We start from the raw sequence: 21,734 nt of genomic DNA, 5'->3' as shown, positions 1-21,734 counted from the left end.
CCACCTTTCTGCTTTCCCTTCTTTGCTTAGAACTGGGTTTACACCTGAGCTCTTGATATTCATACAAGTCATTCTCTTATCTCCAAAGGTCTCTTTAATTTTCCTGTAGGCAGTATCTATCTTACCCCTAGTGAGATAAGCCTTTACATCCTTACATTTGTCCTCTAGCCACCCCTGCTTAGCCATTTTGCACTTCCTGTCGTTCTCATTTTTGAGACATTTGTATTCCTTTTTGCCTGCTTCATTTACTGCAGTTTTATATTTTCTCCTTTCATCAATTAAATTCAATATTTCTTCTGTTACCCAAGGATTTCTACTAGCCCTCGTCTTTTTACCTACTTGATCCTCTGCTGCCTTCACTACTTCATCCCTCAAAGCTACCCATTCTTCTTCTACTGTATTTCTTTCCCCCATTCCTGTCAATTGTTCCCTTATGCTCTCCCTGAAACTCTGTACAGCCTCTGGTTTAGTCAGTTTATCCAGGTCCCATCTCCTTAAATTCCCACCTTTTTGCAGTTTCTTCAGTTTTAATCTACAGGTCATAACCAATAGATTGTGGTCAGAGTCCTCATCTGCCCCTGGAAATGTCTTACAATTTAAAACCTGGTTCCTAAATCTCTGTCTTACCATTATATAATCTATCTGATACCTTTTAGTATCTCCAGGGTTCTTCCATGTATACAACCTTCTTTCATGATTCTTAAGCCAAGTGTTAGCTATGATTCTACATCTACATCTACATCTATACTCCGCGAGCCACCTTACGGTGTGTGGCGGAGGGTACTTATTGTACCACTATCTGATCCCCTCTTCCCTGTTCCATTCACGAATTGTGCGTGGGAAGAACGACTGCTTGTAAGTCTCAGTATTTGCTCTAATTTCTCGGATCTTTTCGTTGTGATCATTACGCGAGATATATGTGGGCGGTAGTAGTATGTTGCCCATCTCTTCCCGGAATGTGCTCTCTCGTAATTTCGATAATAAACCTCTCCGTATTGCGTAACGCCTTTCTTGAAGTGTCCGCCACTGGAGCTTGTTCAGCATCTCCGTAACGCTCTCGCGCTGACTAAATGTCCCCATGACGAATCGCGCTGCTTTTCGCTGGATCATGTCTATCTCTTCTATTAATCCAACCTGGTAAGGGTCCCATACTGATGAGCAATACTCAAGAATCGGACGAACAAGCGTTTTGTAAGCTACTTCTTTCGTCGATGAGTCACATTTTCTTAGAATTCTTCCTATGAATCTCAACCTGGCGCCTGCTTTTCCCACTATTTGTTTTATGTGATCATTCCACTTCAGATCGCTCCGGATAGTAACTCCTAAGTATTTTACGGTCGTTACCGCTTCCAATGATTTACCACCTATGGCATAATCGTACTGGAATGGATTTCTGCCCCTATGTATGCGCATTATATTACATTTATCTACGTTTATGGAAAGCTGCCAGCTGTCGCACCATGCATTAATCCTCTGCAGGTCCTCCTGGAGTACGTACGAGTCTTCTGATGTTGCTACTTTCTTGTAGACAACCGTGTCATCTGCAAATAGCCTCACGGAGCTACCGATGTTGTCAACTAAGTCATTTATGTATATTGTAAACAATAAAGGTCCTATCACGCTTCCCTGCGGTGCTCCCAAAATTACCTCTACATCTGCAGATTTTGAACCGTTAAGAATGACATGTTGTGTTCTTTCTTCTAGGAAATCCTGAATCCAATCACAAACCTGGTCCGATATTCCGTAAGCTCGTATTTTTTTTCACTAAACGTAAGTGCGGAACCGTATCAAATGCCTTCGTGAAGTCCAGGAATACGGCATCAATCTGCTCGCCAGTGTCTACGGCACTGTGAATTTCTTGGGCAAATAGGGCGAGCTGAGTTTCACATGATCTCTGTTTGCGGAATCCATGTTGGTTATGATGAAGGAGATTTGTATTATCTAAGAACGTCATAATACGAGAACACAAAACATGTTCCATTATTCTATGCTGTGCTCTGTGCAAAATTCTACCAGGCGGCTTCCTCTTTCATTTCTTAGCCCCAATCCATATTCACCTACTATGTTTCCTTCTCTCCTTTTTCCTACACTCGAATTCCAGTCACCCATCACTATTAAATTTTCGTCTCCCTTCACTATCTGAATAATTTCTTTTAGTTCATCATACATTTCTTCAATTTCTTCATCATCGGCAGAGCTAGTTGGCATATAAACTTGTACCACTGTAGTAGGTGTGGGCTTCGTATCTATCTCGGCCACAATAATGTGTTCACTATGCTGTTTGTAGTAGCTTACCCGCATTCCTATTTTCCTATTCATTATTAAACCTACTCCTGCTTTACCCCTATTTGATTTTGTGTTTATAACCCTGTAGTCACCTGACCAGATGTCTTGTTCCTCCTGCCACCGAACTTCACTAATTCCCACTATATCTAACTTTAACCTATCCATTTCCCTTTTTAAATTTTCTAACCTACCTGCCTGATTATGGGATCTGACATTCCACGCTCTGATCCGTAGAACGCCAGTTTTCTTTCTCCTGGTAACGACATCCTCTTGAATAGTCCCCGCCCGGAGATCTGAATGGGGGACTATTTTACCTCTGAAATATTTTACCCAAGAGAACGCCATCATCATTTAATCATACAGTAAAGCTGCATGCCCTCGAGAAAAATTACAGCTGTAGTTTCCCCTTGCTTTCAGCCGTTCGCAGTACCAGCACAGCAAGGCCATTTTGGTTATTGTTACAAGGCCAGATCAGTCAATCATCCAGACTGTTGCCCTTGCAACTACTGAAAAGGCTGCTGCCCCTCTTCAGGAACCACACGTTTGTCTGGCCTCTCAACAGATACCTATCCGTTGTGGTTGCACCTACGGTATGGCTATCTCTATCGCTGATTCACGCAAGCCTCCCCACCAACGGCAAGGTCCGTGGTTCATGGGGGGGTTTTTTAATATACAATGTGTATGAACTGAAACCTAGTTCAGTGTCTTCTACATGTGAATGGTGTGCATTTTGTAAAACTGACCACAGTTGTTATGTAAAAGATTGCTATTTGCAACCTGTGGCAACTACAGAACTACCACCGAAGCATTGGCCACCAGCTGACAGCTCTGTCAGTGATCATTAGGGAGCAGCATAGTGGTTAGGTGACAGCACACAATGACTGTGCAGTCAATTCAGTTCCCCCTGCCATGTGTACCTATGTAGGTGAGCACTAACTCAGGCTCGCTCTGTTCAGCTGTGGCTCTGTGTATGACTTATTACATCATTAAACTGAGTTACTGCTTTCTTGCCACATGGCACCATGAACATTATATTTGCTTGTTCTATCTTGTACCTACAATCCAAAAAAATACTTGTTCTACCAGTGATGGTACATTTTTATGTCGTGGGATGCAACACAATTGGTGATGGTCATATGCCTTTTTTCATGCTCGTTTTGCAATCACGGACCCTGTACCCCAGGCTGCCTCACCAGGTGTGTCAATGGAAGTGATGCTCCAGCAATTTTTCCAAAAGCAGTTAGAGGGACAGTAATGTTAGGCGGCTCTGCTCTCCTGACAGTCAGCCTTAACTCTTCCACCATCCCAACTTTCGATGAATAGCAAAAGAGTGGCAGGCCTAGAAGAAACACTTCTGATTGTTTTTCACCATGTTCCAGGTAATGGATCCCAACATGGTCAAAGTGCTGAGTGCAAACCAGATTTTGTGCAAACTGAACCCTCTCATGGAACTGGTGCATCTGTCCTTTGACGATATATGTGTTTTGTTCTGTGCCTACTTTCACCACCACTACCATGTCATTGTACCCCTTGTGGAGTTTTAACAGTATCATAAACAGGCAAACCAATCCTACTGTGAATGAGTGCCTGAACTGCAGGGACTCAGTAGGAAATGCCATTTTGTGTCTCCTGTACATAAAGAACTGTATGCCAAAGTGATGATTCAGAATGCCATCATTCAGGGGCTCCTTATGAAGAAATATGGCAGGAAGCTATAGACTCTGATGACCCTTTGTTGGAGGACATGTCAAAAGTAGCTCAATCCTGTGAAGTTTCCCATGCTGTGAGCAGGTGGTAGATAAAGGGGGGTGACATAGTGCCTGTTGCTTCAGACCCAGAAAATGAATCCAATCTAGCTGAAGTAGCAAATGCATCAACTGCTGGCCTCCAACCCAGTCTCAAAAATGAGGAAAGCAATCTTGGTCCCCTGACCAGCACATTCTACTTTCGTGCCGGGAACTTTTTCGAAAACATGTCAAGATGACTGCCCTGATAGGTGGGCACAGTGCAATGCATGCCAGATAGAAGGAGATCTCATGTCAGTCTGTCATGCTTGGGATAAACGACATGCACCACATCAGGACCAACTGGTCATTAATGTTATTTTGTCAACATCCTCCAGCCCAGGTGTGTCACCTCATAAACTTTGTCATACTCACTATGTGTGACACACAGAGAATCTTTTCAGTCTCAATGCTTACTCAGCCTTCAGATTTGTCATCAAGGACTCTGCCCACCTGGTCTTGGAACAAATATCATTTCATGAACTGGATGACCTCAGTAAGGAATACTCAGATTTTCTCTGGGTGACTTGTTAAGGCGACAAACTTTGTGGTTCACATCACTTTAAAGGCTTGAGCACGCCCCCCTTCTTCTGCACATCACCCATGTCATTCACATATCAGAATGCCTCAAAAATAACTAGACAGGTTGATAGCCTTGGATGTCATTAAACCATTGTGAGTGAGTGGGAAACACCCTTAGTTATTATAAAAACACCACTGGGAAAATTGTGCCTGTGTGGAGATTTTAAGATTACTGTTAATTCTCAGTGAGAGATTGACATGTTCCTCATTCCAAAACCTGACAAACTTTTCTTGGCACTAACCGGACAGCATTTTTTAAAAAACTGATCTTAGTGAACCTTTGCCTACAGCTTACTCTGGATGAAGAATCACAAAAAGTCCTCATAGTCAACATGCTGGATGGGTCATATTGGTTGCAATGCTTAGTTTTTGGGGTGGCCAGCACCCCAGCAATTTTTCAAAGACCCTTGAACAACTGTCAGAGGGTGTCCTCAGCTGCATAAAATACTTTGACAAAATTGTGGTAATTGTAGAAGGGCAGAACACTTAGCAAACTTGAGGCGGCTTTTCATGCTCTCCAGTCTGCAGGCTTCAAATGCAATCTTGAGAAGTGTTTTCTTTCAACCATTGATGGAATATCTAGGAAATGTCATCTCCTGCAATGGTATTCAATGCACACAGAAGGTGGTTGAAGCCATCCTTGCACTTCCTCATCCCATAAATCTAAAGCAGCTCCAATCTTTCATGGGGAAGATCACATATTATGGCAAATTCATCCTGGGTATGGTGTTGATTGCACAGTCACCGAAGAATTTACAGAAGAAGGTTGCCACTTTTGTCCGCTCAGAACTGTCCAAGCAGTCTTTCAGGACTCTGAAGCAGGCCCTCATATCAGCTGCCTGTCTTGCCATGTGTCACCTGGGCAAACAGTTGGTGGTGACAATGGACACATCTGACCGGGACCTGGGGGCTGTCCTGGCTCACAGAGACATACACAGCTCAGAACACCCAATCAAAGACACTCAATACCATGCAAAATAAATTTTTGCAAATCAAAACAGAGGTCCTTGCAATTATCATCACACTGAAGAAATTCCATGTTTTCTTCTATAGAAAAGTTTTACCTCATCACATATAATAAGCCATTACTTTCTCTCTTCAGCCCATCAGCAAAGCTCCTGGAGAGGACTGCCCACAGCCTCCAATCCTCCAATGCTGGGCACTTTTTCTTAACAGGTATCATTATGAAATTCACTACCACAACACCACAGAACAGGCCAATGTGGACACCCTTTCCTATCTCCCAAAAGGACCTGAACCAGAGTTCAACAAAGATGAAATTTTGTGGTACTTCCACTTGGACAAAGAGGGTCCACAGACAATGTACACTTTCTCTATTATGAAAGTGTGGCAGTACATCCAAAAAGGCTGGGCTGGCCACATTCTCGGTTGGAACGCCAGCCCATTGCACCACAATTCTCATCTTCACTGGCTCATTCTGGTGGACAGCATTATCCTCCTCAATACTGGCCAACAGCCTCCCTGGGTGGTCCCATTGCAACCTTTGTGCCCAACAATCCTACGGCTCCTACACAAGGACCACTGGGGTTGGGACCAAACGACTCACCCAGCGCCATGTGTACTAGCTGGGTATTGAATAGCAAGTCGAGTATCTTGTTCACAGCTGTTCTCAGTGTGAACAACAGCATATGACACCCTGCCAGACATTTTGTTTCTGGCCAATACCCTCTTGCACTTGGGAGCAGGTTCATGTTGACTTTGGAGGATCCTTCTTGGATACGACATGGTTGATTGTCATTGATGCACACTCCAACTTTCTGTGTGTTGGAATCCCTCAACAAATAAGTGCAGAAGTCACAGCTGCCATGCTCAGCAGAATTTTCACTATAGAAGGTCTTCCTCTCACACTGGTGTTGGACAATGGACCACAGTTCTGTTCCCACCACTTTCTTCTGCCACAATGCCATTCACCATCTGCCATCACCACCTTTTCACCCCATTGATGCCAAAAGCCTCATACACATCTTCAAGACACAGATGTGGAAATATGTGGCTGATGTTTCTCTGGATGAGGCTCTTTTTTTGGGTTCATATAGGTTGAAGTCAATAGGGGGAAGGGACTGGCGGAACTCCTCCAGAGCTGTCAGACCAACATGATTCTCCACCTCATGCTGCCATCACCTGGGGGGAATCCATGATGCCATCTCCCCATTTTTGGCTGGGCAGCCTCATGCTTGAGTGGGAATTCAGGTGCCAGAACAGGTGGATTTCAATGGTCGTCCAGCAGCAGCGAGGTTGTTGTGTTTTCACATTGGACATGGGGGCCTGGACAGTGACATGCCATCAAACTCAGCTGCACCTGCCGCAGGGGCCTGGCTGCCCCTCCTGTGGATCCTCTGGCAGTAACTATGTCAGCAGTGTCCTTCATCACTCCTCTGTCACACACTCTGCTTCCTCGCTTCCTGCTCCCGAGCTGTTCCTGCCTTCACCCTCCCTCCCCTGTGCATTACACATGGTCCCACTTTCATCTTGCTCTGTTTGTAGGCTGCCTGAGATGGACCAGATGTCAGCAGACAATCATGCTGTGGTATTGGATCCATTGGTGCTGCCCCAACCTATACTGCTTACTTCCATGCCAGGTCCCAACACAGACATGGTGTGTCAAGTCACAACCTGTGACAGAGCCACCACAATGCTGACCATGCTGCTGCATGGGAACCTTCTGGCCATACAATCCTGTCCATGCTGACCAGGAGCTGGTCAAGCTGGAGAGGCCATCCAGCACCCAAATGATATTGGCCTATTGACCTGGTGCAGGGCACTGCCCGGATGCCCAGCTTGGCATGGGTTGCGTGCTGAGGTGCAACTTGTTGCTCCCACAGGGATGAATGGGTTGGGTAACCAGCAAACTATCACCAATGTTCATGCACTGGCTGGCATCTCCATCAGTGCTGCTAGGAGGTGATTTGGGTGACAGCGCATCATGACTATGCAGGCACATTCAGCATCCCATGCAATGTGCACCTATGTATGCAAGTGCTTACTGGCACTTGCTCTCATTCAGCTCTGGCTCCTCATATGGCTTATTTCTTCATTAAACTCTGATACTGTTTCTTTGCCGCATGGCACCACAAACATTGTATTCACTTGTTCTGTATTGTACTTGCATAAAAAAAGTAACTTGTTCTAGCAGTGACAATGTGTTTTTATTTGTGGGTTACAACACCACCTATACCTCACCATATATCTACTTTCTGCTGTTTACTTGAGTACATGGTGAATCATTAGCAGGTAATATCTATCTGTCATCATTTTCAAATGATCCCTATTTTACACTGCACTTAGAATGTTGAAATGCTGTTGCACATGCTGACCATGCTGCTGCGCGGGAACCTTCTGGCCATGTGAAATGCTGTTCAGCCACATTAAGAGTGTTTCTTGGTGTGTGGGATCTTTTAATGAACATAATGCCATCTGAAGCTATAAACATTCTGCAGTCCAGTACTAGTGTACATAAGCCACTTAATGTAGGAATAATTTTTCTAGTTTAAAGAAACTCAAAAATATCGAATTTTAGAATTCTTTACATGGTGCAGCTTTTTCACACTAAGTAAAAAAAGTTGTGTGTGTGTGTGTGTGTGTGTGTGTGAGAGAGAGAGAGAGAGAGAGAGAGAGAGAGCAAGTATGACTTGCACTCCCAGGGTTCTGTACAAACTTAATTGTGTGTATAGGTTGTTCATCCCAATGATTTTTGCCTGTTGTCAATATCAATACTGACAAGATATCAGTCCCAGGAGATCCAAACTTTTGAGTGTGTTTCAAATTAAATTCTAAATTTTTGTACAATTTCACATTTGCTATAGTAATTTTTATGCATTTTATTAATTTTGGAGTTATACTAACATGCTATGCTGATTGGTGATTGCAGATGCATTACTTCATCTGCCCTTGTCCCTGCTGTGATTACTGCTAAGACTTGACAGAAGTCTCAACACAAGAAAACAGTACAGCCAGCTGTAGGGATGTTATTGTTACACGAGTGTTGAATTGTTCTGTGGAAGGGTTATATTTTATGGGATATTGAAACCCCTTCTCAAACAAGGGAAGTGGAATCCTGCATCAGTTACCAATATTTATCAGCTTTGAAGCATTACAGATGCTGTACATGTAGGTACAGACTGTCAGGGAACATTTGTATGTAGAATGAGCAGTTCACAAAGGATCTGTGATGCTAGTACTGGCATGGCATGGTAGTTTGGCAGCATTACACCTATCACAGCTAGATGGCAAAGACATTACTTTCACAGTGGCAGATCACTTCACTTAATCGTACCCCAGCCAATAACCATAAAATATTTGTAAGTTATATACAAAAGCCTTCCTCATGAATCAGTCCACCTGTTCCTGAAAACCAGATCAAAATCCCAACAGTAGGTCATGAGATTTTTGATGGATTATGAATACAATGTAAGGTAGTGATGGCAAAAAAGTGATCTAATTGTAAATTAACAATTTTCAATTTTTTTTCCATTTACTTGTACTGTGAAACTTTGCTCCTTGCCAAATTTCATGATTCTTGGTCAACTGGCAGTACCCTACAGGTTTTGAAGAGTGAGTTTGCAAGTATTAAAATATGTGACATAAATGCCCATATCTTTTTATTGCATTGACTTAGAAGCTTAAATTTTTTACACTGCCAAGGAACCATAGTCCTTTGTACAGTGGTGGATACATATGAGAGCCATGCGGAGCACGCAGCCCCCTCTTCCAGGGTTGCCCGCATTGCTACCCGTGCTTTCCCACCAGTCAGCCCATATGGTATTCGTTTGTTTCTTTCGTCAGTCGACTCGACTGAATCGAGTTATCAAGTAGTTGTAGTTTCCTATGTAGCACACGTGTTGATGTCATCATATTTTATACATTTCTGTCTGGCACATAGATAGCTAACGCATTGCTACAAGAAAAGTCGCGGCCATTCTAATGACGCCGATACATTATTTTGTATGCCATTTGTTTGAGAAAAGTCACAAATATTCTACTGTTTTCTTGTACAAAGAGTCTTTGATACATAGCATTATAAATACTGACTATTTGCCCAACAGGAAGCTAGTTCACATTCAGAAGCATAACCAATTTGCCAAGAATAATAGGCACATAGAATTCATATAAGATTAACATCAACAAAAGCAAAATGAGGATAATGGAATGTAGTTGAATAAAATCAGGTGATGCTGAGGAAATTATATTAGGAAATGAGACACTTAAAGTAGTAAAAGAGTTTTGCTATTTGGGGAGCAAAATAACTGATGATCGTTGAAGTAGAGAGAATATAAAATGTAGACTGGCAATGGCAAGGAAAGCGTTTCTGAAGAAGAGAAATTTGTTAACATCGAGTATAGATTTAAGTATTGGGAAGTCGTTCCTGAAAGTATTTGTATGGAGTGTAGCCATGTATGGAAGTGAAACATGGACGATAAATAGTTTGGACAAGAAGAGAATAGAAGCTTTTGAAATGTGGTGCTACAGAAGAATTCTGAAGATTAGATGGGTAGATCACATAACTAATGAGGAGGTATTGAACAGAATTGGGGAGAAGAGGAGTTTGTGGCACAACTTGACTAGAAGAAGGGATCGGTTGGTAGGACATGTTCCGAAGCATCAAGGGATCACCAATTTAGTATTGGAGGGCAGCGTGGAAGGTAAAAATCACAGAGCAAGACCAAAAGATGAATACACTAAGCAGATTCAGAAGGATGTAGGTTGCAGTAGGTACTAGGAGATGAAGAAGCTTGCACAGGGTAGAGTAGCATGGAGAGCTACATCAAACCAGTCTCTGGACTGAAGACCACCACCACCACCACCACCACCACCACCACCACCACCACCACCACCACAACAACAACAACAACAACAGAATTCATCATTTAAGGAAGAGAACCACAATTCTAACTTTTTTTATATCGTAAGATGGCATTGTCTTGTATACGTGTATAATCAGTTTAAATAAAACTTTCTTAAACTCTGCATGTGACAGTAAAAGTAAAGGAAGCTCAAAATATCTTTAGTGCCCCCTCCTTGAGGTTTTCCTGTATCCACCACTGCCTTAGTATGTGATACAAATTTCAACTTGATACTTCTTCTGAGAAAAGAGGGTCTTAGCAGTTGGACAGACAGACCAACAGACAGACAATAAATGAGCCTACAAAGGTTCTGTTTTTACCAAGTGAGGTACAGCACCCTAAAAATAAAGAGGGATGTCAAAATTAGAAATGTGGCTATCATTCAGTGCTACATCTATGGAATATGTGTGGATTGAAGAGGTCTATGCTGTGTGCCACTACTTTCTTAAAATTTAAGCCCATTTTAAGTGAATTAAAGTATCTGAGAGACAATAAAAACAGTCTATAAAAAAGTCAACAAAAGGCAACTATCTCTTCAGCTCTCCCATATAGAAGGTACCTTTAATCATCAAAATTCATCAGTGGTTGAAGGCACATACCTGCGCTAAATCTGCGATTGACTGGCTTCTATAAAATGGGTGACATATTCTGTCTGCTGGACCAACACTTGAGCCAGACATCCTCTTTGTCCTGATAAGAGTACTTGGTCGTGATGTTGTAGCATTTTCTACCTCAAGTTGAACATCATATGGAGAAGCATAGCTAAGAATAGTCAGTGCATCTTCAAACACCATGTGGCGAAAACTGATGCGGACGCTATCAATCCTGTCACCTGTAAATGAAGTACAAATTAAGGTTTTTAGACTCTTCTAAATTACTATGAGCTAATAATAAATTCATGATAATTCTTTATTTGAAATTAATTTCAAGTTTAGTAATGACTTTCAATTAGATTCAGTCACATAGGAACTTTGTGATGCAAAGTGAAAATCATTTATGTGATGTCTATAACACCTAATATAGCTGGACATTTTAATTTATGTTCCCTGTGACTTCCCAAGTAAGAATTAAGCTCCAATGGTTCCTGTATCAGTGTATAGCCTAAAAATAAAGAAGGTTGTCCAAATTCTTAAAAATATGGCAATAATTCTGTGCTACATCTATGGAATACATTTGGTTTATGCTCCATATCACTACTTTCCTAAAATTTAACTGTATCCCAAGTGAATTAAAGGATCCAGTTGAATTGAATTTCCAGGAAATATTTTATTGTAGAACATCAAGGGCTAGAACAGGCTAGAATAGTGATACTGAATATGAGCTTTTTTGTTGCAGGTGCACCTCTCTATTACACCACGTGTCACTTTACTGGATGGTTCTGTCAGTAAAATTGTCAGATCATAAAGGTAGCAGATCAGGATTTGGGTACCAGGCTAGAATCTCAGTTCAAAATTCCTGCCTTTTGCAGTCATTGCACCAAAATTAGATCATATGAACATGTCTCTAGCTCACTAACACATGATTGACTCATTATTCAACTTGTCATGGGCTCATATCATTTTTGTGGTCACCCACTAAATTTAACAACATTAAAGTTAACAGGAAAACTGTCACCATGATAAAATTATACTACTTCCTCAATTATATTAAATAACTGGTGTGTACCTCTCATTGCTGTTTCAACATATATATGACAATCCTGAGATGTGTCATACAGTAATTACATCCATGCTGTAAGATAAAGGGCTGCTTATGATAAACATTGCAACTTATCACACAGCCAGCAGGAATCTTCAATCATTGAAAGTATATAACATTATAATTTCAAACAGTGGAAAATTCAGGATGGAATGTAGCAAATTTATGAAATGGAAAGTTGCTACACACCATATAGTGGAGATGCTGAGTCACAGATAGGCACAGCAGAAAGACTATCATAAAATAAGTTTGTGGCCAACAAGGCCTTTGTCAAAAATAGATGACAGACACACGCACAAGACTTAAAGAAATGCAATTCACACACACATGACCACAGTCTCTGGCAGCTGAAGCCAGAATCTTATAATTTACAGAAGTAGTGACTTATGATTGCAGGTTTTTAATTTTAGTGTGAATATCTTGACATTGTCAGTTCTTAAAGAGGACGTTGGCACAGTGTTTAGCACACTGGACTCGCATTCAGGACAATGATGGATAAAATCCATGTCTGACTATTTAGATTTTCCTTGATTTCCCTAAATTGCTTCAGGCAAATGCCAGGATGTTTCCTTTGAAAGTTCAAGGCTGATTTCCTTTTCCATCATTCCTAACCTGAGCTTGTGCTCCATCTCTAATGACCTTATTGTTGACAGGATGTTAAATGCTAATCTCTACCTCCTCAGTTCTCATGGGGGCCTGTTTCAGACCTTTGTACCAAGTATATCAGCTGCAGTGCTACTTGCCTTACTTATGGACAAAATAGCAAACAGTGTCAGAGCTAACCATGATGAGCTGCTTTTGCCAAAGAACACTCCAGACATAACGTCAGTCAACTAGGTCACAGCAATGGAAATTTGTACATGATGAAGTAAAAATCTGTTAATGAACTCATGACATGATATTGTGCTCAATGCTACCTCTAATGTAACACTACATCATGAATGGAACATGTATAGTACTGCACCTGTTGTTATGCAACAGACCAAAAATTCTAAATATCTTGTGACAAAAACATACCAGCAAATAACAACTGAAGTTCAGCTGTCAACACAGCAAATAAAATTACCTTCCAATCTCAACAGTAAATTGTAACAAACCATTATACATGATGTGCCAATAAAAATTTGTCAAGAGTCTGAAATCTGCAGCATCATAATGTTACCTTCTTAATACAAGAATTAACACATGTGTCACAAAATCCATATTACCTTGCTGTCACCAAAGTGAAAACCAATTATATCAAGAAGACATGATAACTTATACTTATAAGATTGTTAACAAAATCATGCAGGTAGCAACTCATTCAATGAATGGTTATCTGCCAAGCTATTAAGATGCCAAAGGATTGACACTATGCAAAATATGTACAACATCTTTGGCTATGACCTAAAACACAATTAAAATTATTGAATGGAATGTGAGATCTATCAATATCAACAGAGAAAGTCAGATGAATTGTACGCATAGCACATAGACATTTGAATGGCTGTATGTAAATCATTCATTCATGTATCAAGTTTCTTCTATCCCATCAGAAAGGGGAAACTCCTTCAAGGCTAAATTAAATTATAGAAGGAGTGAAATGTGCTTTAAGTCAAATGAACAGTTGTACATGACAACCCCCCCCCTTACACCCCCCCTCCCCCATAAACCACGGACCCTGACAAAGTCAGATGGCTTGCATTCCTCCGTGATACAGATAGCCATACTGTAGGCATCAGAGGGATATCTAATTTAAGACCAGATTAACACATGGTTCTTGAAGAGGGGCAGTAGTGTTTTCAGTAGTTGCAAGGGGACTGGTTTGGACAAATGACTGATCTGGCCTTGTAATATAAACCAACAAGTGCTTATTACGAAACTTCCTGGCAGATTACAACTGTGTGCGAGACTGGGACTCCAACCTCAGACCTTTGACTTTTGTGAGTTAAGTGGGATAACGACTGAGCTATCCAAGCACAACTCATGTCCTGCTCTCACAGCTGGCCATGTAAGTACTGTGAGTGACTGAAAGCAAGGGGAAATTACAGCCATATATTTCCTGGGAACCTGCAGCTATACTATACGGCCTACAATTACTGATGATGGAATTTTCTTGGCTAAAATATTTCAAAGGTAGACTAGTCCCCTCCTCTGGACCGCTAGGTGGGGACTACTCAGGAGAAAAGAACTACCATTTTATGGATCTGAAAAAAAGGATAGTAGATCCTTTAATCAGATAAGTAGGATTGCCCTTAAGCTACTCTTTTTAATCACTCAAAGACTCAGCTCAAATTGCCTGATAGATTTAAATATTCTGTAGTAGTACTCATCTACAACATTGGAAGTAAGAAAATCATCGTTAATTACAGATCTACACTGATGGAAAAAATTGCAACACCAAAGAATAAATAATGTAGAGTAAAGAAATTTCAGTAATACATTTGACTAGGTAACATATTTGAGTAATTAACATTGCAAGATCACAGATTAATAAAAGGATGAGATAAGCCATTGCAAATGTGAAATACTGGTACAGTAATAACTTGTGTAACTGCAAGAATGTTGAACACAAGAATGCAAATGCGCATCATTGTGTTGTACAGCTGTCAGATGTCAGTTTGTGGGATGGAGTTCCACTTGATCCGTCAATACAGGGATGGTTAATGCTGGTTGTGGGTGACACTGGAGTTGTTGTCCGATGATTCCCCCAATGCATGCTTGAATGGAGACAGATATGGTGATTGAACAGGCCAAGGCAACAAGTCAACACTCTGTACAGCATGTTGGGTTATAACAGTGGTACGTGGGTAAACGTTATCATGTTGGAAAACATCCCATGGAATGCTGTTCATGAATGGTGGCACAACAGGTTGAATGAAAGATTAATATACAAATCTGAAGTCAAGATGTATGAAATAACTATAAGAGTGCTCCTGCTGCCATACAATATTGCACCCCAGACCAGAACTCCAAGTGTAGGTCCAGTGTGTTTAGCATGCAGACTGGTTGGTTGCATGCCCTCAACTGGCTTCCTTCTAATCAACTTGAGGCCATCACTGGCAATGAGGCAGAACCAGCTTTCATCAGAAAACACAGCAGACCTCCACCCTGCCCTCCTATGAGTCTCACTTGACACCACTGAAGCCACAAAAGGAGTTAGTTTGGGGTCAGACGAATGCAAGCTACAGGCCATCTGGCTCAGAACTGTCCTAGAAGTAACTGATTTGTAACTATCCATTGAATTAATGTGGTGCCAACTGCTGCTTAATTTGCTGTTGCAGATGGAGTACGATGTGCCAGAGCTATGTGCTGAACATGATGGTCTTTCCTCTTGGTAGTGCACATGGCCATTCAGAGTATGGTCTTCTTGTGACTGTACATCCCCAGACCGTGCTGCCAGCAATCATGTACAGTGGCTAAGTTCCTGAAAAAGTCTTTCCGCAATATTGCAGAAGGAACATCCAGCTTGTCATAGCCCTATTACATGATATAATCAAAACTCGGTGAGGTGTTGATAATAGCATATTAGTCATCTCAAAGGCATTCTTGACATATCTAATCTTAAAGGTAACTGATGTTCAGACCATCTGAGCATGTATTTAAAGCAAATATGATTTGCATCCTCATAATGGCACTAAAGCGCCACTCTTATGTGACTGGTGTGAAATTTGAGTAGACATCATCTTTCAGATGTAGAAATACGTAACTCCTTCTCGGTGTTGTGATTTTTTTTTTTTTTTTTTTTCGTCAGTGTATTTCCACTTTTATCAAAAACAATCAATACGTTGGCAATAACAAACTTTAAATTGCAGGTAAACTTATGAATGTGGAGGTGTACGCATCTATGTTAGAAGTAATGTTAAATCTAAGGAGGTAAAACTTAGCAAGGTGAAGTGCACAGAAAAAAATTTTGAATGTTGTATTTCCGAACTTACAGACTGTCAAACTATTATTGCTTGCATCCATAGGTCCCCATCGGCTGACTTTACCCAGTTATTATATTATATAGATGATCTTTTAAATGAATTGAGAGGCAGGTCAAAATGCACAATATTTCTTGGGGATTTTAACATTAATTTTAACAAAGGTAAAAAGAACAAGGTACAATTATTAAATCTATTTAACACATACAACATGCAACCTACAGTGCAGGAATTTACCAGATATGGGGATGGATCTGAAACAACACTTGATCAGATATGTACCAACAAACAAAGCTGTGAGTACAGTGTTGAAGTAACAGATACAGGTTTTTTTGACCATATGGCTTTAAAAATGATAAGGAATAAGAACAATAAGAAATACACAGTCACTAAAAAATATGCACAAAGAAGACTTATTAATGCAAACAACATAAGGGTATTTAATAGTATGCTAAAAAGGGTGCAGTGGGGCATAGCACAAATTGATGATGCAGACAAAAAGTATGACAGTTTTCTCGCTGATTATAAATATTGCTACGATGTAGTATTCCTGTTAAAAAGAACTGAAGTCAGTGAGAAGACAAACACATGGGTAGCACAAGGGATTAAAAAATCAGCAACTTCCCTTAGAAACCTAAGCAAACATGCTAAAATAAAAACAACAATAAAAGCATACTACAGGAAATATAGAAGGGTCTATAGGAAAGTTTTACATAGAGTAGAAAGGCTAAGCAATGATTTATACATTGATAAGGGAAGCAATAAGTCAAAATCAATGTGGAAGGTTATAAACAATAGCATAGGAAAATGTAAAACCAAGACCCATAATTTCAAAATTAAAAGTGAGGGTAAAGTGATAGAAGATGCTCAACAGGTAGCCAATATATTCAATGAACATTATGTGAACATAGCACCGAACCTAATTAAAAGTCTGTGCAATTCAAACAACAAAAACACAAAAGTACCAACTTGTGAAAAGACAATGTTTCTGTACCCAGTAACAGAATGTGAAGTTACAAATGCTATTAATAAACTAAAAAATAAAATGCCTTGTGATATTGGTGGAATTTCAGACAAGGTAATCAAACATAGTTCTACCCGTATATATACTCAACTAACTGACATTATTAATACTGACTAATGCTCAAAATGGGTTTAGAAAGAACAGATCCACAGAAACAGCAGTCTTCCAATTCATGAAAATGGTTCTAAATGCCTTGGACAAGAACGAATTAAGTTGCAGAATATTCTTAGGGTTATATAAAGCATTTGATTTAATCAGCCATGACTTATTGCTTATGAAACTAGAATGTTATGGGGTCCGGGGACTTGCCTTCAAATGGTTCAAGTCTTATCTCTCTGACAGACAACAGAAAGTACAAATACGTCATGAAGGCAAAGAGTATCTTCCAGATTTCAAAAAAACTAGCTATGGAATGCCCCAGGGTTCCGTGTTAGACCCTCTGTTGTTCTTGGCGGGCATAAACATTTTGCCAAACCAACTGACAGTTGCAGAACGTTGATGTTTGCTGATAACACTAGCATTTTTATAAAAGGATACAATGAGGATGATGTACAGCAGAGTGTGTCTAGGACAATAAATGAGACAGGAAAATGATTTAGTGATAATGCTTTGATCATAAATAAGGATAAACCAGTATTGATGAATTTCAGTAATATTAAAAGTGAAGCTAGAAGAAGAGTAAAAGCTGAGTTAGGGAACTATTTTATTGCACAAGCTCCAAACACAAAATTCGTCAGTATATGGGTGGAGGAGAACTTGAGATGGGAAAAGCATCTAGAAGTTTTGAGTAAAAAATTAAGCAAATGCTGTTATGTGCTAAGAATGCTTCGGGAATGTTGCAACACTGAATCATTGCTGTATGCCTATTATGCTTACATGAACAGTTTACTTAGATATGGTGTGATCTTCTGGGGAAGTACAGATACGGCAAAACAAGCTTTCAAACTTCAAAAAAGGGCTATTAGAATAATGAAAGGAGTTCCCTGCAGAGTGTCATTCAGGGACATATTTAAAGAATTTTTTTAAAAAAATGACTCTTCCTAGCTTATACATCTATGAATGTGTATGCCTCCTGAAAACTCACCAGGAATTTTCAACATTAAATAAACGGGTTCATAACCATGAAACAAGGAACAGGGGTGATTTTCACAGACACACCCACAAAGGAGCACTCTACCAAAAAAGTGTAAACTACCAGCCCAAAATACTTTTTAGTACTTTGCCTTCTAAAATAAAGAAAATTAAAGAATTTCATATATTCAAGATAGATCTTAAACAATTTTTACTAACACATAGTTTTTATAGCATTGAAGAATATCTGAATATGGAAAAGTAATATTATTTATATGTACTGATATAAAATATTTGTATTTATTATCCAAGTTTTTGAAACAAATTAAAGATAAGAAACTATACTGTAATTGACTACATCCATGCAATGTCTATTGTTAATGGATGAATAAAAGAGATTGATTAATTGATGTATGAAAAGTGTTTAGAAAGTGGTATATGGTAAAACAAAGATTAACTTAACTAAGGTGAAGTTAACAAATGCCTCTGGGTTTGATTTTCAGAAAGGATTCTCCACAGCAAAAGAAATACAAGGTCTTACAGATTAAGTCTAAGCACGGGTAAACAAGAAAAGTTATCCTGTTGATATATTTTGTAGCCTTATCAAAGCCTTTCAACATGTTGACCACAAAATTCTGTTTGACAAACTGAAATGTTATAACATTAGTGGTATCCATCTTGCATGGATGGAGTCTTAGTTTCATAAGGAAAACTGAGGATCTCCTTGACAGACTGTGATAAAAGCATGAAATTAACCTCAAAATGGGAGGGACTTAACATTTTGGATTACCCATGGATCACAAGAGGTCCATTTTTGTTCTTAATCTATGTAAATGAACTTCTAGTTACTTTAAAGGGTAGTTAAGTAACTAGTATGTTTGTTGGTGACACAAGCATGTTATTCAATGCTCCATGCTCAACTTAAGCAGACAGATGGAAGCTGATGAAACCTACAACAAGTTCAAAGCAAACATTTTAAGATGTAATCTCACAGAAATTCATATTAACTAGTTTTAACAAGTCAGAAAAAAAGAAAAGGAAAGACAAAGACAACCTAGCACCAGACACAGACATTAATAGTCATATGCTACATGAAAAATTCACTACATGTAATATTTCTTGGGGTCCAGTTGGATCACACATTACAATGGAGTGAACACATTGATAAACTAACCAAGGAGCTGAATTAAGCTTAGAAATGTGAATCATTGTGAAATGTGATTTATTAGTCTCATTATATACATTGTACAGATCATATTATCTGTTCTACAGGAGACACGTCAAGTTTAGCAAAAATATAATGTATAATTATTTACAGACATTCTTTCTACACTATTTTTAGGATAATGCAACACTACAATATTTACTATAAATTAACAGTTTACCAATTTCCCTTGTTGTACACAGACAACACTGCAATATTAGCTACAGATTTTTATTGTCCAAAGTGTCAGACTGTCTTCCATGAATTTGTCAGTGGTATAGTAACTTTTCTCTGTTAAAATACTTTGGAGTAAAATTTTCAGCAAACCAAGGTCCACTGTTAATATGTTTCTTCCTTTTAATTTGCTATTTATTTTTAGCCCCATTTCAGTGGTGTCTGAGCATAAAGCTTTAAGTGATACAAAGGAAATTTGAAGTTTTCCTTGTGATGAGTACCATAGCTGTGCTTAAAATGGAACATTTGAAGATTATGTTGATTATTATACACAAAAACCAAAATTTCAAAAATGTACACTAAAGTAATTGTTAATATTTTTAATTTCTTGAACAATGGGTGACGTGACTCATTTTTGTGGGTGGCACACATGTTTCTTCTGAAGAAGTGGTCTTCCAATTTAAACTTTTATTGATGTTTAGTCCCAAGAATTTCACATAGCTCACTTCTGTCATCATTTGATTATTATGGGCTATTTGTACAGGACATATTGCTGACAAATTAGAGACAAATTGCATTATCTGGGTCTTAGTGACATTGAACTTCAGTCCATTTTTATGGAATGAGGATTCCAGTTTCCCCAGAACATTTTCTTTATTATCTGGAATCTTTTCTATTGTATCATTTTCTATCAGGACTGAGGTGTCAACTGTGAACAAGACTGAGTGAGCATGAATATTTAATGATAAAGCATTGATATGCAGCAAGAACATGTAAGGACCCAGTACTGAGCCCTGTGGAACTCTTTGGGAAATTGTTTTCCATTCAGAGTGGTAGTTAGCTGAATTTGATGTTAAAATAAATCTTTGTTTCGTTTCTGTCAGATAAGAGTTGAACCACCCTAATGCAGTATCTTTGATCCCATAGCTCTTCAGTTTGTGAAGTAATAATGAGAGGTTCACCGAGTCAAAGGCATTCGTTAAATCACAGAATATTCCTGAGACTTTTGTACCCTGGTCTAGTGATGTGCTTATTTCTTCTGTAAATTCTCTGATTTTAGAAAAAACAGGAAGGAGAGAGATAGGCTGGTAGTTTCCCATATCATCTGATGATCCCTTTTTAAATTATGGGTTAATCTCTGAATATTTTAGGACATACGCGAAAGAACCATGTTCAAAGGACTGGTTTACAATAAGTCAGTGGGTATGAAATAATATGGCGTAATGCCTTGATTACTGTGAACGGTATTCCCCCCCCCCCCCCCCCCCCCCCCATCCAGCTCAATTTTTGTTTTTTAATGATAATATTGTGTCTTCCACATCTTTCTGAGTGATTTTTCTGAATTTTTTAAAAGAAATGTTTTGTATGTCGTCTCTATGCCTGAAAATCATATTGTCCTGATGGGCTGCCATGTCTACGTCAGATTTTGCTGTATTGACAAGGAAATCATTGAAGCAGTTTGACATTTGAACTCGATTTAAAATAATATAACCCTAAAACCTAATTTGAGAAAATTCTTGACTTTTAACATCGACTCCCAACTCTGATTTCACAACAGAACAGACTGCCATTGTTTTATTTCTTTGTTTGTTTATGAATATACTATTTGCCAGTATAATTTTTTTGAATATAGTCTTATAGCACTTAATATAAGTTACAAAATTAGGGTTTCTATTTACTATTAGCTCATTGTGCACCTGTCTTTCTGGCACTTGAAATTTTTATGCCTGGCGTAATCCAATTTCGTTTGTTCCTATCTTTTGATAAGATTTTGGGGGAAATGTTTACACCCCAAAAACAATTTAGAAATTTATCAAAATTTTTGTTACTTGAATCACAGTGGTCTAAATGCCAACTTATAACACTTAATTTATCACAAAACAACTCTAAATTTACTTTGCTAAATTCCTTCTTATATAAGATTCATATTTTAGTTTCTCTGGTGTAGGGAGCTCTATAAACAAAGGTGAGTGATCCAATATCCCTAGATCTAGGTAAAACTAGTAATTTGTAATAATATTAGCCTATGTATGCAGGTTGCTGAGTGGAAGTTTTCTCTAGTGCACGTAGTAAACTTTAGCTTGATACCATAGTTTTGGATTAAATCGCGAAATTTTTCAATGTCACTGCTTTCAATTAATGTAT

General features: G+C 39.2%; 1 protein-coding gene across 1 annotated transcript in view; it reads right to left on the bottom strand.

Annotated features, from left to right (window-relative positions):
• The window catches only part of LOC124612288, a 458,713-nt gene that overhangs the window by 12,100 nt on the left and 424,879 nt on the right, over positions 1 to 21,734 (bottom strand). Inside the window, exon 6 of the mRNA XM_047140396.1 lies at positions 11,113 to 11,345. Coding sequence (XP_046996352.1) covers positions 11,113 to 11,345 — 233 coding nt within the window. The remainder of the gene's footprint in view (positions 1 to 11,112; positions 11,346 to 21,734) is intronic.

This window comes from Schistocerca americana, chromosome 4 (genome assembly GCF_021461395.2).
Source record: "Schistocerca americana isolate TAMUIC-IGC-003095 chromosome 4, iqSchAmer2.1, whole genome shotgun sequence".
NCBI lineage: Eukaryota > Metazoa > Arthropoda > Insecta > Orthoptera > Acrididae > Schistocerca > Schistocerca americana.
This window is presented reverse-complemented; position numbering and strand designations above follow the sequence as displayed.